The sequence below is a fragment of the Corythoichthys intestinalis genome, chromosome 7, assembly GCF_030265065.1.
Source record: "Corythoichthys intestinalis isolate RoL2023-P3 chromosome 7, ASM3026506v1, whole genome shotgun sequence".
Lineage (NCBI taxonomy): Eukaryota > Metazoa > Chordata > Actinopteri > Syngnathiformes > Syngnathidae > Corythoichthys > Corythoichthys intestinalis.
The window spans coordinates 53,362,652-53,384,275 of NC_080401.1; the positions used below are offsets into that span (position 1 = coordinate 53,362,652).

General features: G+C 37.9%; 1 protein-coding gene across 1 annotated transcript; it reads right to left on the reverse strand.

Moving 5' to 3' along the window:
* Positions 1-3,414: 3,414 nt before the first annotated feature.
* LOC130919349 (HSF-like protein) lies at positions 3,415-14,495 on the reverse strand. Its single transcript, XM_057841955.1, has 7 exons — positions 14,205-14,495; positions 7,934-8,044; positions 7,778-7,862; positions 7,534-7,703; positions 3,823-3,939; positions 3,665-3,745; positions 3,415-3,591 (listed from the first exon to the last, which is right to left on the reverse strand). The coding sequence occupies exons 1-7, from the start codon at positions 14,478-14,480 to the stop codon at positions 3,448-3,450; spliced, it is 984 nt and encodes a 327-aa protein (XP_057697938.1). The 5' UTR covers positions 14,481-14,495; the 3' UTR covers positions 3,415-3,447.
* Positions 14,496-21,624: the final 7,129 nt, after the last annotated feature.

Genomic DNA, 21,624 nt, shown 5'->3' on the forward strand with positions numbered 1-21,624 from the left:
ACAAAACTGTTTCGCAACTTCAATACTTATTTCAAAATATTTGATTTGAATGTGTAAATCCAGACCTATTTATTTAAATCGTAAATGTATTTCCGAAATGTAAATCTGATGTGTATATCCTATTTATAACTGAAATATTTTGAATCTGAATTTTATATGCTAAAAATTGTAAATAAATTAAATATAAATACTAAATTTAAATGTTATATCTGGAAACTGTTGCAACTATATATTTAGCGTAATATGCAAATTCACATGACTGGAGACCGGAAGTGACAAAATAAAAGCTGGAGCAGCTCAGACTGTCAGATTTAAAATATTTCTGATGTAAATTTCAGATATACATATCAGATTTACATTTCGGAAATACATTTAACATTTAAATATTTAGTTCTGGATTTACACCTTCAAGTCCAATACTTATTTAAAAATGAAATATTTAAGTCTCTAAACAATGTTGTAAGTGGGCAAAAAAAGGACTAAAAATTTCACACCAAGTTTTTAACACTGTGTGGCACTAAATGTGAGAAACTTTTCATTTTCAGCATGTTCTGCTTTACAAACGGCGCCCCATAGGAAGAAGGTTGTGTTTGGGTCTTTTGTTGCCAATTTGGGTGGTCAAGTTCATGTGTCACTGCTGCTGGGTCATGGTTAATGAGGCAACTGAGGTGGGAGGTTCAGCACGCCTCCCCGTCCGAGAGGCGCCAAGCTATCAAACTTTTTTGTTATCAGGTGTCGTGGTAGTACAGAACATCCCACCATTTGTTCTGGACTTTCCTGAAGAGCCGATTGTGGGATTTGGTGTTGCAGACGTTGGCTTGTAGACATCTTGCCTATCACCTGGTAGTCCGAGTCAATCTTGCACAGTCAGCTGCATGACGCACGGGTTGGGCTTCAGTGGTCAGAAGGCGTCATGCATCTCTTATGCCCCATGTCAAGTATATTCCGTTTGTTTTGTTCTAAACTATGATATGCTATATTATATTGGGTACGTTAGAGTAATACAAACAAACCGTAAATACGATAAAATATACCATTCCTTCATACCGCACACCATTTTATTTTTTACTTTATATGACGCGTTGTCCTCACTAAACATGAAGTTGTTCAGCTTGACAGCAAACAAGGCAATTGTGCTTTTTGAAGCTTTTTACTTGCTTCACTTTTGACAATTTGTAAGGCTAACACACATACGTACATTTTGTTCAAAACGACTCATTTTAACAATATGTCTTCAAACGTCCATCTCGTCTGATCAATATGTAAATTTAGTTAAGCCTTATTTGCCTAAAATCCGCTAGTATAAATTCTATGAATGCTAGCATATTTACCATTCTCATAGCAAATCGTAACACCACAAACTGTAGCTGTCAATTACAAATACAGTGCCTTGCAAAAGTATTCGGCCCCCTTGAATCTTGCAACCTTTCGCCACATTTCAGGCTTCAAACAAAGATATGAAATTTAATTTTTTTGTCAAGAATCAACAACAAGTGGGACACAATCGTGAAGTGGAACAACATTTATTGGATAATTTCAACTTTTTTAACAAATAAAAAACTGAAAAGTGGGGCGTGCAATATTATTCGGACCCTTTAATTTCAGTGCAGCAAACTCACTCCAGAAGTTCAGTGAGGATCTCTGAATGATCAAATGTCCTAAATGACCGATGATGATAAATAGAATCCACCAATGTGTAATCAAGTCTCCGTATAAATGCACCTGCTCTGTGATAGTCTCAGGGTTCTGTTTAAAGTTCAGAGAGCATTATGAAAACCAAGGAACACACCAGGCAGGTCCGAGATACTGTTGTGGAGAAGTTTAAAGCCGGATTTGGATACAAAAAGATTTCCCAAGCTTTAAACATCTCAAGGAGCACTGTGCAAGCCATCATATTGAAATGGAAGGAGCATCAGACCACTGCAAATCTACCAAGACCCGGCCGTCCTTCCAAACTTTCTTCTCAAACAAGGAGAAAACTGATCAGCGATGCAGCCAAGAGGCCCATGATCACTCTGGATGAACTGCAGAGATCTACAGCTGAGGTGGGAGAGTCTGTCCATAGGACAACAATCAGTCGTACACTGCACAAATCTGGCCTTTATGGAAGAGTGGCAAGAAGAAAGCCATTTCTCAAAGATATCCATAAAAAGTCTCGTTTAAAGTTTGCCACAAGCCACCTGGGAGACACACCAAACATGTGGAAGAAGGTGCTCTGGTCAGATGAAACCAAAATGGAACTTTTTGGCCACAATGCAAAACGATATGTTTGGCGTAAAAGCAACACAGCTCATCACCCTGAACACACCATCCCCACTGTCAAACATGGTGGTGGCAGCATCATGGTTTGGGCCTGCTTTTCTTCAGCAGGGTCAGGGAAGATGGTTAAATTTGACGGGAAGATGGATGCAGCCAAATACAGGAAGATTCTGGAAGAAAACCTGTTGGTATCTGCACAAGACCTGAGATTGGGACGGAGATTTATCTTCCAACAGGACAATGATCCAAAACATAAAGCCAAATATACAATGGAATGGTTCAAAAATAAACGTATCCAGGTGTTAGAATGGCCAAGTCAAAGTCCAGACCTGAATCCAATCGAGAATCTGTGGAAAGAGCTGAAGACTGCTGTTCACAAACACTCTCCATCCAACCTCACTGAGCTCGAGCTGTTTTGCAAGGAAGAATGGGCAAGAATGTCAGTCTCTCGATGTGCAAAACTGATAGAAACATACCCCAAGCGACTTGCAGCTGTAATTGGAGCAAAAGGTGGCGCTACAAAGTATTAACGCAAGGGGGCCGAATAATATTGCACGCCCCACTTTTCAGTTTTTTATTTGTTAAAAAAGATTAAAGTATCCAATAAATTTTGTTCCGCTTCACGATTGTGTCCCACCTGTTGTTGATCCTTGACAAAAAATTAAAATTTTATATTTTTGTTTGAAGCCTGAAATGTGGCGAAAGGTTGCACGGTTCAAGGGGGCCGAATACTTTTGCAAGGCACTGTACATACACAAACATTAGCTGAAACAACTTACAGCCTCATGTGGTCCAAACCAGAGCGCAGCTATCCTTTATCCATGTCAGACATCAGAGTCTGCTTCTCATTCATAAAGCGACAGTTCAGCAAGACCCAACGCTGCCACCAGAAGGCAGGGTAACCATCATTAAAATACAATACCTTTTGGATAGTTATTTTGGGGTACAGGAAGGGGTAATTCCAATTTGCGTGGAAAGTCGTTATATCGCCAGCGTAGGAACTGAACTCTTACGTAACCTGGAGACTACTTGTGATATACCAAAGGATTGAAAGATTGACCATTTTCTTATCTTTTGCATACCACTAGAGGGAATCCATGTACCGCTGTCTTAACGCATGAAACATGAGTCATAAGAGAAACTGCAGCTTGGAAATAAACTCATTTTTACTGTTTATTAGCATTTCTATTACTTGAGCGGGAAGGGACAAATGTGGTGAATGGACACCTCGGGGCTTTCCAGCATGGCCTTGCAAGCACACGCTTCCGCACTCTGGTGGAACAAGGGCCTGCAAACGGGTTCCTCTTGGCCCTCCGGGAGGGGCTCCGTATTCTGCCAAGCGCAAGCGCCACAATGAGGCGCTCGGTCCATCCCGGTAGACGTCGGCCTCGTGTTCGTGACTCACCTTTGGCTGATACGTTTCACAGTCCAGTTGGCCTATTTGCTTGTGAGTGTTGTAGTAGGACGTTTGGCAAAAGATGTGATGCTGAGGGACAAAAAAAACAAAAGGCGCCAAGTCAAATTGGTACTTCAAATTTTTAAAAAAAATTGCGTGAGACTCACCGCTCTGTCTGGGCAGCGAGGAGTGCAGGATGCAAAAGTGAGCTCGGCCTCTCTGGGGCATGTAGTCTCAATCAGGGCGAATTTCAGCCAAGTAATGGTGCCGATGGTGATGATGTACTAATACAAAACCAAAATGGCAAAGCATGAGAAACTGGAGCTGCTAAATGGTCCAGGGTCTCCAGCTAATGGTTTCAGAGGCTACTTAAAATTCTGCTACATTTTATTTGAACTGTCATAATGACATGTCATGAATATACAGTTGGGCAAATAAGTATTTCCTCAACCACCAATTGTGCAAGTTCTCCTACTTGAAAATATTAGAGAGGCCTGTAATTGTCAACATGGGTAAACCTCAACCACGAGAGAATGTGGGAAAACAAAAACAAAATCACATTGTTTGATTTTTTAAAAAAATACTTCCAAATTAGAGTGGAAAATACGTATTTGGTCACCTACAAACAAGCAAGATTTGTGGCTGTCAATGAGGTCCAATTTCTTCTAAGGAGGTCTAACGAGGCTCCACTTGTTACCTGTATTAATGGCACCTGTTTTAACTCATTATCGGTATAAACGACAGCTGTCCACAATCTCAGTCAGTCACACTCCAAACTCCACTATGGCCAAGACCAAAGAGCTGTCGAAGGACACCAGAGACAAAATTATAGACCTGCACCAGGCTGGGAAGACTGAATCTGCAATAGGTTAAACGCTTGGTGTAAAGAAATCAACTGTGGGAGTAATTATTAGAAAATGGAAAACCTACAAGACCACTGATAATCTCCCTCGATCTGGGGCTCCATGCAAGATCTCACCCCATGGCGTCAAAATGATAAGAACGGTGAGCAAAAATCCCAGAACCACACGGGGGGGACCTAGTGAATGACCTACAGACAGCTGGGACCACAGTAACAAATACTATCAGTAACAATGCGCCGCCAGGGACTCAAATCCTGCACTGCCAGACGTGTCCCCCTGCTGAAGAAAGTACACGTCCAGGCCCGTCTGCAGTTAGCTAGAGAGCATTTGGATGATCCAGAAGAAAACGGAGAACATTATGGTCAGATGAAACCAAAATAGAACTTTTAGGTAGAAACACAGGTTCTCGTGTTTGGAGGAGAAAGAATACTGAATTGCATCCGAAGAACACCATACCCACTGTGAAGCATGGGGGTGGAAACATCATGCTTTGGGGCTGTTTTTCTGCAAAGGGACCAGGACGACTGATCTGTGTAAAGGAAAGAATGAATGGGGCCACATATCGAGAGATTTTGAGTGAAAATCTCCTTCCATCAGCAAGGGCATGGAAGATGAGACTGTGTTGGCATGCGAGCCTTTTTGCATTTCAAGAAGTTCCCGTTCACCGCAGATAATGGCCAAAACAAGTCCCACAAATGTGGGACAGTTGGACCGACTAAGCAAGCAAGCTACGAGTTTTATATCATGTCAAATATTGGGATCATGGCACACGTTTTAATAACGAGATGGCTTGCATTTTGTGGGTGACAATGCTCCCTATCAACCGAGGAGGCCACTCAGCCGACAACTGGTGGCTTGTCACACACCATGGTCACGTCCATCGCCTCGGCCCTCTTCGTGTGGCCGCCGATAAACCACTATCCTCGGCTTCGGCAGCCCCCCCCTGCACAGACGTCAGCCAGTTTGCCCTCCAAGAATGCGCTATTTTCGGCGTTCATTCCCCCTCTGCCTGCTCGCCAGAGCCGCAGCAGAATGACAAGCTGAAAGTTGCTCGCCGATCGGTGAAGACAATCGACCCCGCCGCCGTGTGTGACATGAGTCAGGGTAGTTTTGTGCGATTTTTTTGTTTTCGAAAGGCAAGAATAAGACTTTGAAAAGCTGCTCTGTTCGGTGTAGCATGCCACGCCTCCGGTTTTGTTTACGCCCTTTTCTCAGTCTCCAAAGCCGGGGCAGGGAAATGACAAAAGCCAAACCAACTTGGGTGGCATAAAATATCGGTCGGGAGAGGAACAAGTCTGCAGTTTTTACCATTATGCAGTAATTTTGCCCTGGAGTACTGAATGCATACATTTTAAGGGTGTAACGCTACATGTATTTGTAATGAACCGTTTCGGTACGTGGTGCTCGATTCGGAATGGAGGCGTACCGAACGAGTTTCTGACGTAATGTAACCCTTACTTTTCGATGCTGTGAGTCGATCGGGTTAGTTTCTTTGTGTAGATTATATTTACTCCGTATTCTCTAGTATAATGAGGACCAACACGGTAGGACAGTACAACCCAGAAACATCAACGGCGCGACAATGTGGCCGCTGCGAGAACGCAGTGAAACGCGGGCATTAAAATCAATCAGCTAATTCACACCAGTTGCATTGCAGACACGTCCCAGAAGCGGCTCAACACGACGCACGTGAAAAGAACAGCAGAGTTTATTATTTGACGTGAGACGCGACCCTCCTGCATCAATACTACTACCGGTAGCTAGGATCGGGCAGACCGGAAGTCACTCGTGTAAAAATACGGTGGATCCGGTCGATTTTCAAACTAATATGCAATCGTAACCCACTTTTTTGAGTCCATCAGATCTCTTGAGTGGTAGATCGGGGCACAGTTGACTTCTCTTTGTTAATTTACTGCTGTCTTCTCTGTTATAATAATAACCAACACAGCCCCGTGTTCAATACAAAACCCTCCTACCACAACAAGATAAGTAGGAACCAATATTCACATAGGAACTAAAGTTATACAACATAAAATATACAATATAAATGAATGCTACATCACATTTGTAAAATATAAACACATAATAGAATAAATAATAGCCCATTTAAAGAATTTGAAATGAGCCAAAACACCTGTAATTAAATAGTAAGAATAATACACAGATCCTGCTTACACAATTAAATTTATGAATTTCTGTGTGGCGCTTTAACTTGAGAAAATCCACCATTAAAGCGTTTGAAAACCATTCATAAGAAAAAAATGATTCATTGAGGCATGTTAAAATCTGTCATTGGGATTGCTTTTCTCTTTAGCACAGGACTTTTTTCTTTAAGAAAGCTGACCAATACGCGGGGTCTGAAAGGCAACTTGTTGTTGGATTATCTTTAAATACCCGCTACTTTTAACTTTGTATAGGCTAATGTTCCTATTGTTAAAAGAACAAAGGTGTGTAATAAACAACTAGCACATTTATATTTTGCATTTTGTTTTCTTACTGTACCGAAAATTAACCGAACGACCTCAAAACCGAACCGAGATTTTTGTGTACCGTTACACCCCCAATACATTTCTTATTCCATTTAGCACAAGGCTAATCTGTCATGACCATACCATTTATTAAAACGAGACAAATATTGCCAACAGTCGTCCTGCTTTGTCAGCGTTGCGTCAGTAAACCAGCAAGCACTGTTAGAATCATATAAGGAGGCATACCAAATTGCAAAATAACCCTACACCATGGCAAATGAGCCAATACTGAACTGTACTTTTGTCCAATGACACTGTCGTTTTTGTTCCATTAATGTTCGGTGAAATTGTAGTCCAAGTTAATGTTGCTAATCAATTTGGATTACTTAAACTGTTCAGTATCAAATGGTCAAAAAAAATCGTAAGTTTTTTTACAGTTTGGATTTGACTTTTTTTAAATTCAGGCAAATTGATGTGAAGTTCTACTTTAATATTAACAACAGCCAATGAGTTTTATAAAAAAAAAAAATAATAATAAAGTAGCTACCCCTTCAGTCAGCTGGGCCACTTCCATGAGAGTGAAGTAATTGTCGTATTTGCTGTTCTGGTTAAAGCGTTTCACAGCCTGCTCCACGGCACTCAACCCCCTTGGGTCATCCAGAGACAAAAGTTTGGGGCAGTTAGGGCAAACTCTAATCATCTCGTCATTAGTGCGTTCTGAAAAATAGAAAAAGTAGAGCGCGTTAGTCCTCAAGTTTAACTATCAGCGATGCAGTTTTTTTGTTCTTGACCTGGTTTGGTGGTGCATTCATATTTTAGGATTTTGGGCACGTCCCACATGACCCAAAACTCCACGCTGCAGGAGGCCACCGCACCCTAAATGTAACCAAAATAAGCACCAAATTGAAGCAGACTTAAAAAAAATTAAAAGCCAAATCTAATTTTACTCGCTCGTTCCATCGTCGCAGTTCGCATTCCTGGTGAGGTTTGGGGTTTGTGAAGTGACATTTGGTTTCCACCAGCTTCAAGGTCACGTCGATGTGGCAACCTCCGGAAAACTGCACATAGGATTTGAAAGCTTTTTCGCTCTAAAATAGTCTTTTACAAGATTTAAAGGAATTTTAATATAATAGACAACATATACAATGTTTCAGTGACAGTGACCGACGTCCAAATGATCATTAATGGATTTAAAAGCTTCCAATCAAAATGGGTACACTTCAAATCTATGTGCAAAAACATGTCAAAATGGATTGGACGTCTATCACAATCAATGGCGTAGGTTTGGTCTCAACATTGGTAGGGACGATATAACAGCATAACCTGCATGTACATGGGACATTTATAAGACTAAAGAGACGGTCAGGGCTACATTTCTTACCAATATGAATTTAATTAATAGGCTAAATGATCAATGCAAAAATAATTCTTGACTTATAACTAGAGATGTCCCGATCGATCGGGATGCCGATCACGTCATTTTCAAAGTATCGGAAATGCCTTTATATATATATATATATATATATATATATATATATATATATACAGTATATATTTTAATTAAATGATTTTCTAATTGCGTTTAACGTTACAGACGTAATATGTTACACTCATCCAGAGCCTTTAGTTTAGGCTTAAGGTAGGGGTACCAAATTTATCCTGTTAATTTTTTTAATTTATCCCATTAAATATTCAATGCAATTAACGCATGTGCTGCACGACCCACTCACGCATTGTCTCGTTCAATCTGTAATGGCGCCATTTTACCTATACTGTATATGAGTAGAGTGAATTTTGGCAGCCTTTGGAGCCTTTTTTTTAATTGGCTAAAGCCTTATAATCCCTCTCCCTACGATTAGAAATATCGTGGGAAGCAATGTGGGGAAGAAAGGTAGTAATTGATCTTTTTCTTAACACCCTATGTTATTTCCCAACGCAGAGAAGATATATGAATTGGTAGCACTACGCACAGTCATGGTTGCACTTCCCATCATGCATTTGGGCAGAAGTTAAATGGCTACAGTATCATTTACTGAAAGCTCAAATACACTAGATGGCAATATTTAGTCACAATATACAAAGTCACATTTATCCTTTAAGAATTATAAGTCTATCCGTGGATCCCTGTCACAGAAATGTTAATAATGTAAATGCCATCTTGAGGATTTATTGTCATAATAAACAAATACAGTACTTGTGTACTGTATGTTGAATGTATATATTCGTCAGTTTTATTCATTTTTTTCTTAATGCATTGCCAAAATGTATATGATCGGGAATGATTGGAATTGAATCGGGAGCAAAAAAAAAACAAACAAAAAAAAAGCTCAAACTAAAACGATCGGGATCGGATCGGGAGCAAAAAAAAAAAAAAACATGATCGGAACAACCCTACTTATAACAGTACTAACTTTCATTTGTATTGGCTCAGGTGATAAACTTCAATTCAAACCTTTGTTTTCAAAAACTAAAAAATTTTGAAAACTTCCACAGTAAATGTCTGGATTTTATTTGCAAATTTAAATTGATACATTTGAAAACAAGTTATATTAATATACAGAATACAAACTTGTTAAATCATCAATTCACAATCTACAAGGGGGTAATTCACTACATTTCTTACAGTTTAACGTTATCAGTAGAAAACTGGATATTTCTCTCAACACAGCTTCGAGTTGGAGAAATTCACACAGGTTAATGTTATGCTAACTCATGCAGGCCCGACTAAGTAGCAAAATTTGTGGCATGTTCCCACCTTCAGAACACTGACATCTTTTTACATTACTTACAGCAGCTGCTTCTGGCAGAAAATAATTATTAATCTTCAGAAGGGGCGGAGGAGGCGGCATGTTGCATTTGTCGGGCTGTGAATGTGGGGAGTCATCAGCCAATCAAACATGGCGTTTCAAGGGGGAAAAAATGGGCTGGCCCATTCAGCAAGTGAAAAGGGGTCAATGTAAATTTGAACATAATTAAAGTAAAGGGCGTAGGTTTGCATAGGGACGGTAGGGACATAACACTACCAACTTTTCAGGATGCTCAAATTCTCCCCACCAACTTTTAAGCAACCTCATTTCATTATATAAAGAATTCAGATATATAGGCAATTTAGATTGTCTTACCATATGTTGTAAGGATAGAATAGACCAGGGGTCCTCAAACTATGGCCCGCTTCCACATTTGGTGCGGCCCCCTGAACAATACCAGAGAGCATTTTGAATTTTTTTTTTTTTCTTCTCTCAATAGTGTTATTTATTTCCTGCCCTTTTTCTGTGAAGAACTCAGAGGGTTATTTGGTTATTATCTAATTAATTAATAGTGTTATTATTATATTATATATATTATATTTAGGGTTGTTCCGATCATGTTTTTTTGCTCCCGATCGTTTTAGTTTGAGTATCTGCCGATCTCGATATTTCCCGATCCAATTGCTTTTTTTTTTTTTCTTCTCCCGATTCAATTCCAATCATTCCCAATAATTTTTCCCGATCATATACATTTTGGCAATGCATTAAGAAAAAAATAAATAAAACTCGGACGAATATATACATTCAACATACAGTACGTAAGTACTGTATTTGTTTATTATGTCAATAAATCCCCAAGATGGCATTTACATTATTAACATTCTTTCTGTGAGAGGGATCCACGGATAGAAAGACATGTAATTCTTAAAGGATAAATGTGACTTTGTATATTGTGACTAAATATTGCCATCTAGTGTATGTGTTGAGCTTTCAGTAAATGATACTGCAGCCATTCAACCCAAATGCATGATGGGAAGTGGACCCATGACTGTGCGTAGTGCTACCAATTCATATATCTTCTCTGCGTTGGGAAGTAACATAAGGGGTTAAGTAAAAGATCAATTGCTACCTTGCCTTGCTGCCTTGCTACCTTCCCCACATTGCTTCCCATGATCAGTGTTGTTAATCTTACTGAAAAAAAGTAATTAATTATAGTTACAAATTACTTCTCCCAAAAAGTAATTGCGTTAGTAACTCAATTACCTTAATGTAAGAGTAATTAGTTACTTGTCAAAGTAATTGGTGATAATTACTTCCCCCCCCAATAATAATAAAAAAAAAAAAAAAAACATTGGCCACACTATGTGAAGTTTTTTGTGAAGGTTTTTGGTACAATTGGCCCGAGCCCAATTCTTTACCCTAATTTACTCTTTACCCTGAATCAACTGTTAAAAGTTAAAAGCTAGACTTGCTCCCATTATTGCATTAGTTCCTTTCTCTCTACTTTCGACATATGAAAGTTTTAAAACTATTTCATCATTTAAAGATAGATTCAAGTCAAGATTTTGCCGATTTAGAAGTATTTTATATAAAAAGTTACGTAGGTTCGCTAGGAAGGTTCTCTACAACAGAGCCGTCCTAAAAAGTCTACTGCTTCAAGATGGCGGCTGTCTACTAACGCATTTAGTGCCATGTCTGTCATTTTGCATCTAGTTATATCTATAGACAGTACAAGTGATATCTACCATGTCTACCATATCTACCATAACATGCGGGCGTAGTTTGAAGGCTATCGCCTACAACATGTATTATTGGAGCTACCTAGCATCGCGTTTGTTCGGCCTCACAACTTTCTTGCCTCCTCCACACTCCTGCTCTGCTCTGTCGTCTCGGTGAGTCCGTCTCCCTCAGACTTTTCGTCCAATATAGTAACGCATAGTAACGCATCCCTTTACGTCCTCAGTAACGGTAACGGCGTTGCCAAGATGAGAAAAGTAATTAATTAGATTACCCACTACTGAAAAAAATAACGCCGTTAGTAACGCCGTTATATTGTAACGCCGTTATTAACAACACTGCCCATGATATATCTAATTGTAGGGAGAGGGATTTTAAGGCTTTAGCCTATTATAAAGGATCCAAAGGCTGCCAAAATTCACTCTACTAAATGGGTAAAACGGCGCCTTTACAGATTGAGTGTGACAATACGTGAGTGGGTCGTGCAACGCATGCATTAATTGCGTTAAACATTTAACGTGATACATTTTTTAAAAATTACCTCCGTTTTTGGTACCTTAAGCCTAAAATAAAGACTCTGGCTGAGTAACATATTATGTCTGTAACGTTAAATACATTTAAAAAACGATTTAATTAAAAAATATATATGTATTATTAAAAAGGCATGTCCGATATTTTTTTCCCCGATTCCGATACTTTGAAAATGACGTGATCGGACGCCGATCGATCGGGAGATCTCTAATATTTATATTATTTTTATTTTATTTACTTTTTGTTCCGTGAAGAATCCAGAAAGGGTTGATTGTGGCTTTCTGAAAAAAAAAAAAAAAAAAAAAAAATCATTTTTTACATTTAGGTCCTCATGCAATCGTCACACTTTTTCTGTTACAAACTGACCCCGGCCCCTCATCAGAGAAGGGAAAAGTTATGTGGCCCTCACAGGAAAAAGTTTGGGGACCCCTGGAATAGATCCTACCATTTTTAAGTGAATTCTTTTCATTATATTCAGACTGACATTTATCCCTTTTCACTTGCTGAATGTGCCGGTCAATTTTTTTCCCCCTCAAACAAACGTTTGGTTGGCTGATGACTTGAAGCACCACGTCCCACTACAAAGACACACACAGACAAACTCCACAACCCCAACAGATTCATGTTGACAGCATTCCGTCTCCTCTGCCCCCTTCAGAGAAGAGGGATATAAAAGTTTTTTTTCCATCCAGCAGCAGCCACTGTAGGTCATGTAAAACGACATCAATGTTGTGGAGGTGGGGGAAACGCCACTAATTTTGCTACTGAAAGTCAGACCTGTATCAGAGTTAGCATAACATTAAACTTGCTGTCAAAAATACTATGGTCAGGCCAGCCTCCACAAGGAACAACGAAGTCAAGCTCGTCATCCCCTATTTGGATCATTGTTTGCATTATGTGCATGACCGTAATCTCGTCCCTACCAATGTTGAGACCAAACCTACGTCCTTGATTAAAGTACTGCAATTAATAATGGTCGGGTCAATTCTATCCTTACAGCAAAAGACAATTTAAATGACCTATATAACTGAAGTTGTTATATAATGCAAATAAGGTTGCTTAAAAGTTGGTGGGGACAATTTCAGCATCCTGAAAAGTTGGTTGTGTTACGTCCCTACCGTCCTTTTGTAACCTATGCCCTTGATCACAGTCAATAACAGCCAATTACTGTTTAAAAGTCACCCATTAAAAAGTTTGATGATTAAAAAGGTAACATTAAGATTTTTTTTTAATTGGGGGAGGGGCATTCCTAGCCCAAAAAGATTGCATGTCTATCACAGTCAATGGCACTGACACATGACCAATGAGTTAAAACCAGAAAAATATGTTTGCACATTTTTACCCAAAATATAATTTTTACTGGGACCTCAGTCAACACTAGTGCTGCAACGATTAATGTTGGAGTAAATAGGAAAAAAAGCTTCAAATCAAATTTTGCCACTTCGATGATTCGTTTAATTAGTGACGTAACGGTTTTGAAAGTGTTGCATTTAGTTTTATCAATTCAGGTGGATACACTGCCCTCTAGTGGCAACAGTGAATGCCATAACATCGCTGAATCCCTGTTAAGACCAACATAAGGCAAGTATTTGTTGAGAAGTTGTTTTTTTTGTGTGAGAATACGTGTTTGAACGATTAAGAGCTTGTTTAAAACAAAAAAGTTTGCATTTTAGCTTGCGGACTTTTGCTACGCTACGCAAAGTCTTAGATCCTCATTTTATAGTTTGAGACGGCACTCAGGTATTTTAATTTAGTTTTAAATGCATTTACTGCTCGTGTGAAATTAAAGTGCAATTCTGCATAGTTTGAAGAAACTCACAAATTTGATTTTGTGTTCACATTTAAGGCTCTTTTGAAAGTGCAATCTTAAGCTTAAATGTTACTGCAGGCATAAATTATTTTATATCTACTAAAAATTTATTCTGCAACGCATCAAAAAGGTTCACAATCCGATTATTATTACCTAAATAAATCTATAGCTGCAGCCATGGTCAATACCCATTACTAATAATTAGTTTAACTTTAAGATTTGGGAACAGAGTTGCACAGACTTTTAATGATTAAAAACAACTTCAACTTGGGTTTAAAAAGAAAAAAAAAAAAAAAAAAAAAAAAAAAAGTATTATATATGGTTTTTTTTTTTAAATCAAATGACACACTCAAAATGGCCAACAAGTGATAATACTTAACATCACATGCTAACCTGTTGATAAGTGCTTCCCTTGACCTCCTGCAACTTAAACTTGAAGCCATGCTTGTGCTTTTTGTTGATATAAAGGACGCCGAGGCTCGCCGCCGCCTTGACACTCTCCTCGGCGCAAGTGACCCCAGGCTGAGACAATTCCGCCATGATGCCGGGAAGAGCCAGGATGCAAGGCAGCAGAACTGCAAATAGGTGAGTCGCCGCCATTATGACGACAAGGTGAAGAACACGAAAGCAGCAAAGATGGACTTGGGAAGGATAGAAGTCAATATACATGCTTACTATTAAGGCAGCTGGGGAGCTGTGCTGACCAATCACAGAAGAGTACAAATGCCTGACCCCTGGCCTAATTAGTGCTAGGCGGGCTTTCCTAGCATCACGTGATGATGACTTAATTGGCCTCAGGTGTGCTGTGAAGATATAAACTCGCCTTTAACAAAAGAAATGGCCCAACATATTAAATCTATATCAAAGTGTATAATTATTATTTTGTGTTAATATTTGTAGATTCTTGTCGTTGCTGTTGTATATGTGAATTGTTGTTGTATTGTAAAAAAAACACACAAAAAAAAACAATTTTATGATTTTTTTTTTTAATTAAAAAAAAAAGACAGTTCTTATTATCATTTTTAAAAATATTTTTTCTTTTTAGTGCCATTGATCATTTGGTGTCCAGTCATTTTTTTGCTGTGAATTGAAATGTGTTTATCACTTGATATCTAATCTGTTTGAACTGGGAGGGTTCATGAAGTCAATTTTGGGGGAAAAAAATCAAAAATACATTAATTGACGGTAAAATGAATCGTCTGAAAGTAGAATAATCGCTGAGAGAAAATTTTGCCCGCAAGATTGTTCAAATCCTTTTTTTCTTTATCCCCTTCTTCATCTTTCCTCATCCTTGCGAAAGGCAAATATTTGCTTACAGTATATATATATATATATATATATATATATATATATATATATATATATATATATATATATATATATATATATATGTACTTATTTTTCAGTTAATTTTTAAAGTTTCATTTTGTTTGAAAAAAAAATACAGCGGAAATTAGGATATTTATTTATTTTATCACTATTATTTTGATATAATTAACAAGATATATTCATCTTTAATTACTGTTCAAATTTTATGAATATTTTAATAGGAAAACAGTAAATAATATCTTTTTTTACATTAAAATTATATATTTTTATCTAAAAAAAATATAGTCGAATGAAGTTCAGTCCTTCGCAACCCTCCCAGTTCAATCAGATTGGACATCTCCTGTTGTCAATGGCAGACAATGAGTTACAATGGGAGAGTCTTCACATTGTAACTCCAACTTTTTAAATCAGCAAACTTATCATGTAATTTTATGTTAAAACTAGCGCTGTCAAATTTATCGCGTTAACGGGCGGTAATTAATTTTTTAAAATTAATCACGTTAAAATATTTGACGCAATTAACGCAGTGCCCCGCTCAAACAGATTAAAATGACAGCAGAGTGTAACGTCCGCTTGTTACTTGTGTTTTGGTGTTTGGCGCCCTCTGCTGGCGCTTGGGTCCAACTGATTTTATGGCTTTCAGCACCATGAGTGAGCCTGGTGTAATTATTGACATCAACAATGGCAAGCTATTAGTTTATTTTTTGATTGAAAATTTTACAAATTTTAATACAACGAAAACATTAAGAGGGGTTTTAATATAAAATTTCTATAACTTGTACTAACATATATCTTTTTAGAACTACAAGTCTTTCTATCCATGGATCGCTTTAAGAGAATGTTAATAATGTTAATGCCATCTTGTTGATTTATTGTTATAATAAACTAATACAGTACTTATGTACCGTATGATGAATGTATATATCAGTCTTATCTTTCTATTCCAACAATAATTTACAGAAAAATATGGCATATTTTATATATGGATTGAATTGCGATTAATTACGATTAATTAATTTTCAAGCTGTAATTAACTCGATTAAAAAATTTTAATCGTTTGACAGCCCTAGTTAAAACGTGAAAATTAGCGCTAAGTTCATTCAAGGTTCATGGATACGTCATCCAAGAAAAGATTATTTTTGGTAATTAAAAAAATATACATATAATTATATTGTAGCATCTACAAGGACAACGCTAACTTGGTGATAATAATGCACACTCAGCAAGAAAATAGTACATTATTTTCAAACAATTGTACCCACCTGGATGTCACAAACTGAAAGTCCGAGAGTTTAAGATGACGCTTGCCACGCTAAATGCTAATGCTAACAAGAACGTAAATGCTATGCTAACGCTCCTAGCCACCAAGCCAATCATCATCACCTTTGCAACATCATCACCACCCACTTCCCGCTCTGCTTTCTCCCAGGAAGCTTTTACAAAATCAGGCAACTTGCGTTTCATTCAACCAAATTGTAGCTTCACATTCTCAGTAACGGTAACGGCATTGCAAAGAAGGGAAAAGTTGTACTGAAAAAATAACTTAGGCTAGGTTCATACTACAGGTCTTAATGCACGAATCCGACTTTTTGTGTTTTTCCGACTCGAGTCGGGCATTAACTTGACGGTCTGAACGGAACAAGTCGCATAGAAGTGGACCATTTCAAATCCGATCTGAGTCACTTTCGTATGTGGTTCAAATCCGATCTGGGCCACATTTTTTCAGAACGTGACTAGCGGTCTGAACTGGCAAGACTCCCAAATAGGAATTCATGCAACAATTATGTCAGCAAAGAGCAAGAGGCACGGAGGACGGCAGCCATGTAGGCATTAGCGCCTAGCTTGAACTCTGCTTTTAAGCACGAAGCGGGCTTGACCACAGTCATAAAAAAATAAGATGAAGAAAAGAATAAGCCTTACAATTTTCGATTTTCATTCTGTGCGCTGAATGAGCGATATTTCATTATTGCACGCATGGCCGAGTCAGGGCAAACTGACGTACCCACGTCATTTCACGCACACACGTCAAGGCTCATGTGTGCGCGTGTATGCGTTCTATCAGTCCATACAAACTTTGAATATAAGACTAAACGGGGATTATTAATGTCTGTTATTTGTGTCCTCTTTTTGGAAATCAAAATATGATCGTTCTGGAATGACATATAGCTAGCATGTGTAATTTGTTTTGATGCTTTTGCGCATGCGGGTTTCTTTGCTGAGCGCATCTCAAGACTGTGAATTACTGCGCATGCGTGATTCTTGAACGGTCTCAATGGGCAAAGGCAGTCTGAACGGGCACGCCAAAAAAACAGATATGGCAAAAAATCGGATTTGTGCATTAAGACCTGTAGTATGAACCTAGCCTTAGTTACCCTCTAACGGCTTTATTAACACAACTGACAAGGACCCAGACTGCTCATAACTTCTGGCAAAAATTGATTATTAAAATTAGTTGGCAACTAATGTATTAATCGATTTTAAAAGATTAGATGTTGCAGCCTTAAATGAAGATAGAGCTTTTCTGTTTCCTCAGTTATGTGTAGCCTTGTTTTGACTTAATCCTTCACCAATCTCAATCAACTGTGTTGATTTCACATTTCTAAAATTACACCCACGTAATTGAGATTCGCTAAATGCCGCGCAATCGCTAATTGGTCTCACAAGGTGTCCCCAGGCTGAGAAAGAAAATGAGCGAAAAGGGAAAAGCAGATGGTGGGCAATGAATTTTTTTTTTTTACCCCGAGGTACGAGCGAGTTTCCTGCTATCGGAAAATCGGCAATTAGTCCGTTAATGCCACAACAATTTGGGCCCAAATCGACAGGATCCTCTCGAGCCGAGTTAAGTGAGGACAGATGAGAGCCTTGAGGGAATATTTGCTGCCACTTCCAGTATTCAAGTTATATCCGCACAGTGCTCAGGTCACAAGTGTATTCAATATGTCAAACTAAAGGATGCTCGAAATGCTGATACATGAAAACGTTGAAGGACGGAAATACATGGCTTCTTTTTGTGCTGACTTTACATTGATGGAGTACATTTTTATTATACTGCGAATGTACTACAATACTTTACATTGACAGTCAAGGACGTCAAATTGCACCTGAAATTGTTACTTGTACTGTTATGAAAGCATTACATTGGTCAAAATAAATCAGTTCACTTGGTATAATTTCCATTATTTTGAAGTTGAAACAACATTGAAAGAAATAAGGTTCATCTTTAATGTATATTTTCTATTTTTAATGAGGCAAGCGCTTTGTGGTCGCGTCAGAATCAAGTCCAAGTTGAATTAGTTGGTAAACACTGCCCTCCAACGGCTGACTAAAGCTATTGCAGTACAGTCTCAAATATACAGTGGTTCGAAAAGCTATTGCAGTATAGTTTTTAATATACAGAACTGTACTACAAAAGATGTATTCATGTATAAACTGTATATATATTGTGAAAATTAATATGTTAGGAAACAGGTGTGTCATTTTTTTTAAATTGAATAAGAGAGTGGACACTAACAGAGGGGACATTTTGCACTAAAGTTTACCCTCAGCCCAGCATTGCTAGCATAATAACCAGGGGTGAAAGTGAGCCGGAACGAGACGGAACGGCGTACCGGGATGAACGTTTCAGGGCGTGGGCTTTGATCCCGAAAATATGACGGCAACTGTCAAAACCCCATGTTTGAAAAAAAAACCTGCCACGCTGCCACATACGCATCTCCGATAAGAACAATCTACTAACGTCAGATTTACATACACAAGTGTTAACAACAAGCATAATAAAAAACTTGTGTAGCGTCATCCGTTTCCACCGATATTTATCAATCATTTATTTACTCTCGTATAGTTCTTCCCAGCGTCTCTCTGTATCTGACAAGTAGGGGTTAGATCGGGCCTAAAAAATCCGGCCCGACGCGCGGGTGTTAAAGCCCGACCCTGCCCGATCAATTAACTTGATTTGCAGGCCCAAACCCGAAAAAAAAAACACCCAGAAATTTTGTTTTATTTGTTAGGACTCAGAAGGAGGAAATGCGGGGATGCGATGCGTGTTTGCGTTTTGTGTGATCACATGTGTGACGATGCCTGTCCATAAAGATAACAGATTAAACCCCGTCTTTTGTAACTAATTCTCCAAGTTAAACAATAAACATTTATATCTTTTATCTTTGTGTGTCTATTCTATCAGGCGGATAGTGGATTTGACATTTATTTTAGTCTCTTCGAGTTGGCAGAAAAAAAGCAAGTTTTCTGAATGCTTAAACAGTCTATATATTTTTATGATCATTATAAATGCATTTACACAACTAAATAACATTGGGAAAGTTTGTTGAATACAGTGGGGAGAACAAGTATTTGATATACTGCCAATAAGAAAACCCATTGTATATTTCTCGAATGAAAGCAAAGCGTCACATTTGTTTACATTCAGCGAAGCCGACACAGGTTTCTGTATAGCATCTTCAACAATCAATTTCAAGCCTTTCCATGCCCCACTCTTTTTTATATTCCTTAGTTTAACATCCATACATCGTTTCAGTATACATGTATATATATATATATTTTTCAAAGTTAGCGAGAGAGAAGTCTGGCCCGACCCGAATGGAAATAATTGACATTTTGGGCCCGACCCGGCCAGAAATTCGGGTTGGGTTCAGGCTTAAGATCTATCCACTACATTAAAAAAAAAAAAAAAAAAGCTTGATGAATTAAAGGCGCAATGGAACGGAAAATTGATCAGATATTTAAGAGAAAGGAAAGAGTTAAGTTTGTTTTGTACAATTTTATTTTATTTGGATGGTTAAGAACACCTTCCATCTTCATGTGCACTTTTTTTTTTCATTTATGTAAGGTTACTTATTTCCTTATGATTAAAAAAAGTCTGTTTGCTTTGTTTTCAAAATATATCACATTTCACTGTGCATAATATAAGTCATTTGCACTTTTAAAAAAATGTATTTCTTATATCTTTTTTTTTTTTTTTTTTTTTTACTTTTACTTATACCTTAAAAAAAAAAAAAGCCAGTGTTTACAGTATATTATCTTCAATTTTAAAGCATATCCTATGTTCTTGAATAGTCAAATTGAGGTTTTGCTTTTAAATTCGAGGAAATATAAAAATTAGATGGTGTTTTAGATGGAATTTTGTAAATCTGTGAAAAAATACTATTTCGATGGAAATCAGTTTCTCATTTATGCCTTGTTCCAGTGTAATGCAGCAGCCTAATGCATGTGTGAAACCTATTCATTCATTCATTCATTTTATGAGCCACTGAAGGTTACGGGGGTGCTGGAACCAAGGGAGTTCCGGCAAAAAATTCTAGCCACTTTTACCCCTGATAATAACTTAACACAGTGCACAGTGCAGGCCAGACCCTGGATAAGTAGGTTCCCAAGCGAACGTGTAACTAGTCGCCCCCCCCCCCCCCCAAAAAAAAAATCACTACAGATGTAAATAATAAACTTCATATTCTGTGCTAATTATTAATTTAGTTAGTCTTCCAGTTGTTTCAGGCTATTCAGTTTGTTGTTATGTGATCATTTTAGTTTCATTTGGAAACCGTGAGTTTCAATGACCTTTGATTGAATCACCTGCCATTATTTGTTCTTTTTCATGAAGTGGAGCTGCTTTGTCCATTCCTCTTATGTCCAAAAAATAGAGGGCGGCTAATACAATCCAGGTTAGAAACGGCAAATATTGTTTTGATGTAGCCTATTTAAATGTACCAAATATGTTGGAAAACGCTCTGGAATCGTAGCGTGAGAAAAAAAATTCACGGTTATTTTTTTCCCCCAAAAAGAAATTCGGCCCCCCTGCCTTTAGATGGCGCCCCAGGCAACCGCCTAGCTCGCCAATGGCCAGGGCCAGCCCGGGGACAATAACACTGTGGACGAACAGAAATGAGTGAATGTTCTACAATGCTTCACATTGACAGTCAAGGACGTCAAGTTGCTCATCGAATAGTTTCAAGTACAGTTATCAAAGCAAATTGGTAACAATAAATCAATTTGCTTGATATAATTTGCATTGTTTTGAAGTTGAAACAAAACTGAAAGAAATAAGGTTCATAACTAATGTAGCAAGTCTATTGTGGTCACGTCAGAAGCTGAATTAGTGGGTAAACACTGTCCTCCAATGGTTGACTAAAGCTATTGCAATATGTTCACTACTTTTACTGTTCTAAAAAAAGATGTATTTATGTACAGTACGTATAAACTGTAAAAATGTGGAAATTTTAGGAAACAGATGTTTTTTGTTTTTTGTAGAGTCCCATTTGGACGTAACAGAATGCACACTTATTACACTAAAGTTAGCCCTCAGCCTAGCTTTGCTAGCATAATAGTGAACATGACTTGGATACTTTATGAAGAATTTGCAATTTTACAAATAAACCTTTTGAAATGATTCAATTATTTTTTCTTTGATATATAGCTTTAATATAATGGACACGTTATGATCAATGACACAGAGTGTACTTAATAAAATTGCAAA

Excerpts from the sequence above, each read along its gene's own strand:
- LOC130919349 (XM_057841955.1), bottom strand. The coding sequence starts at position 14,480 with ATGTATATTGACTTCTATCCTTCCCAAGTCCATCTTTGCTGCTTTCGT. Across the intron at positions 7,704-7,777 it reads TGAATGCACCACCAAACCAG|AACGCACTAATGACGAGATG; the intron begins GTCAAGAACAAA and ends TCTATTTTTCAG. Across the intron at positions 3,746-3,822 it reads CTCGCTGCCCAGACAGAGCG|CATCACATCTTTTGCCAAAC; the intron begins GTGAGTCTCACG and ends TTTGTCCCTCAG.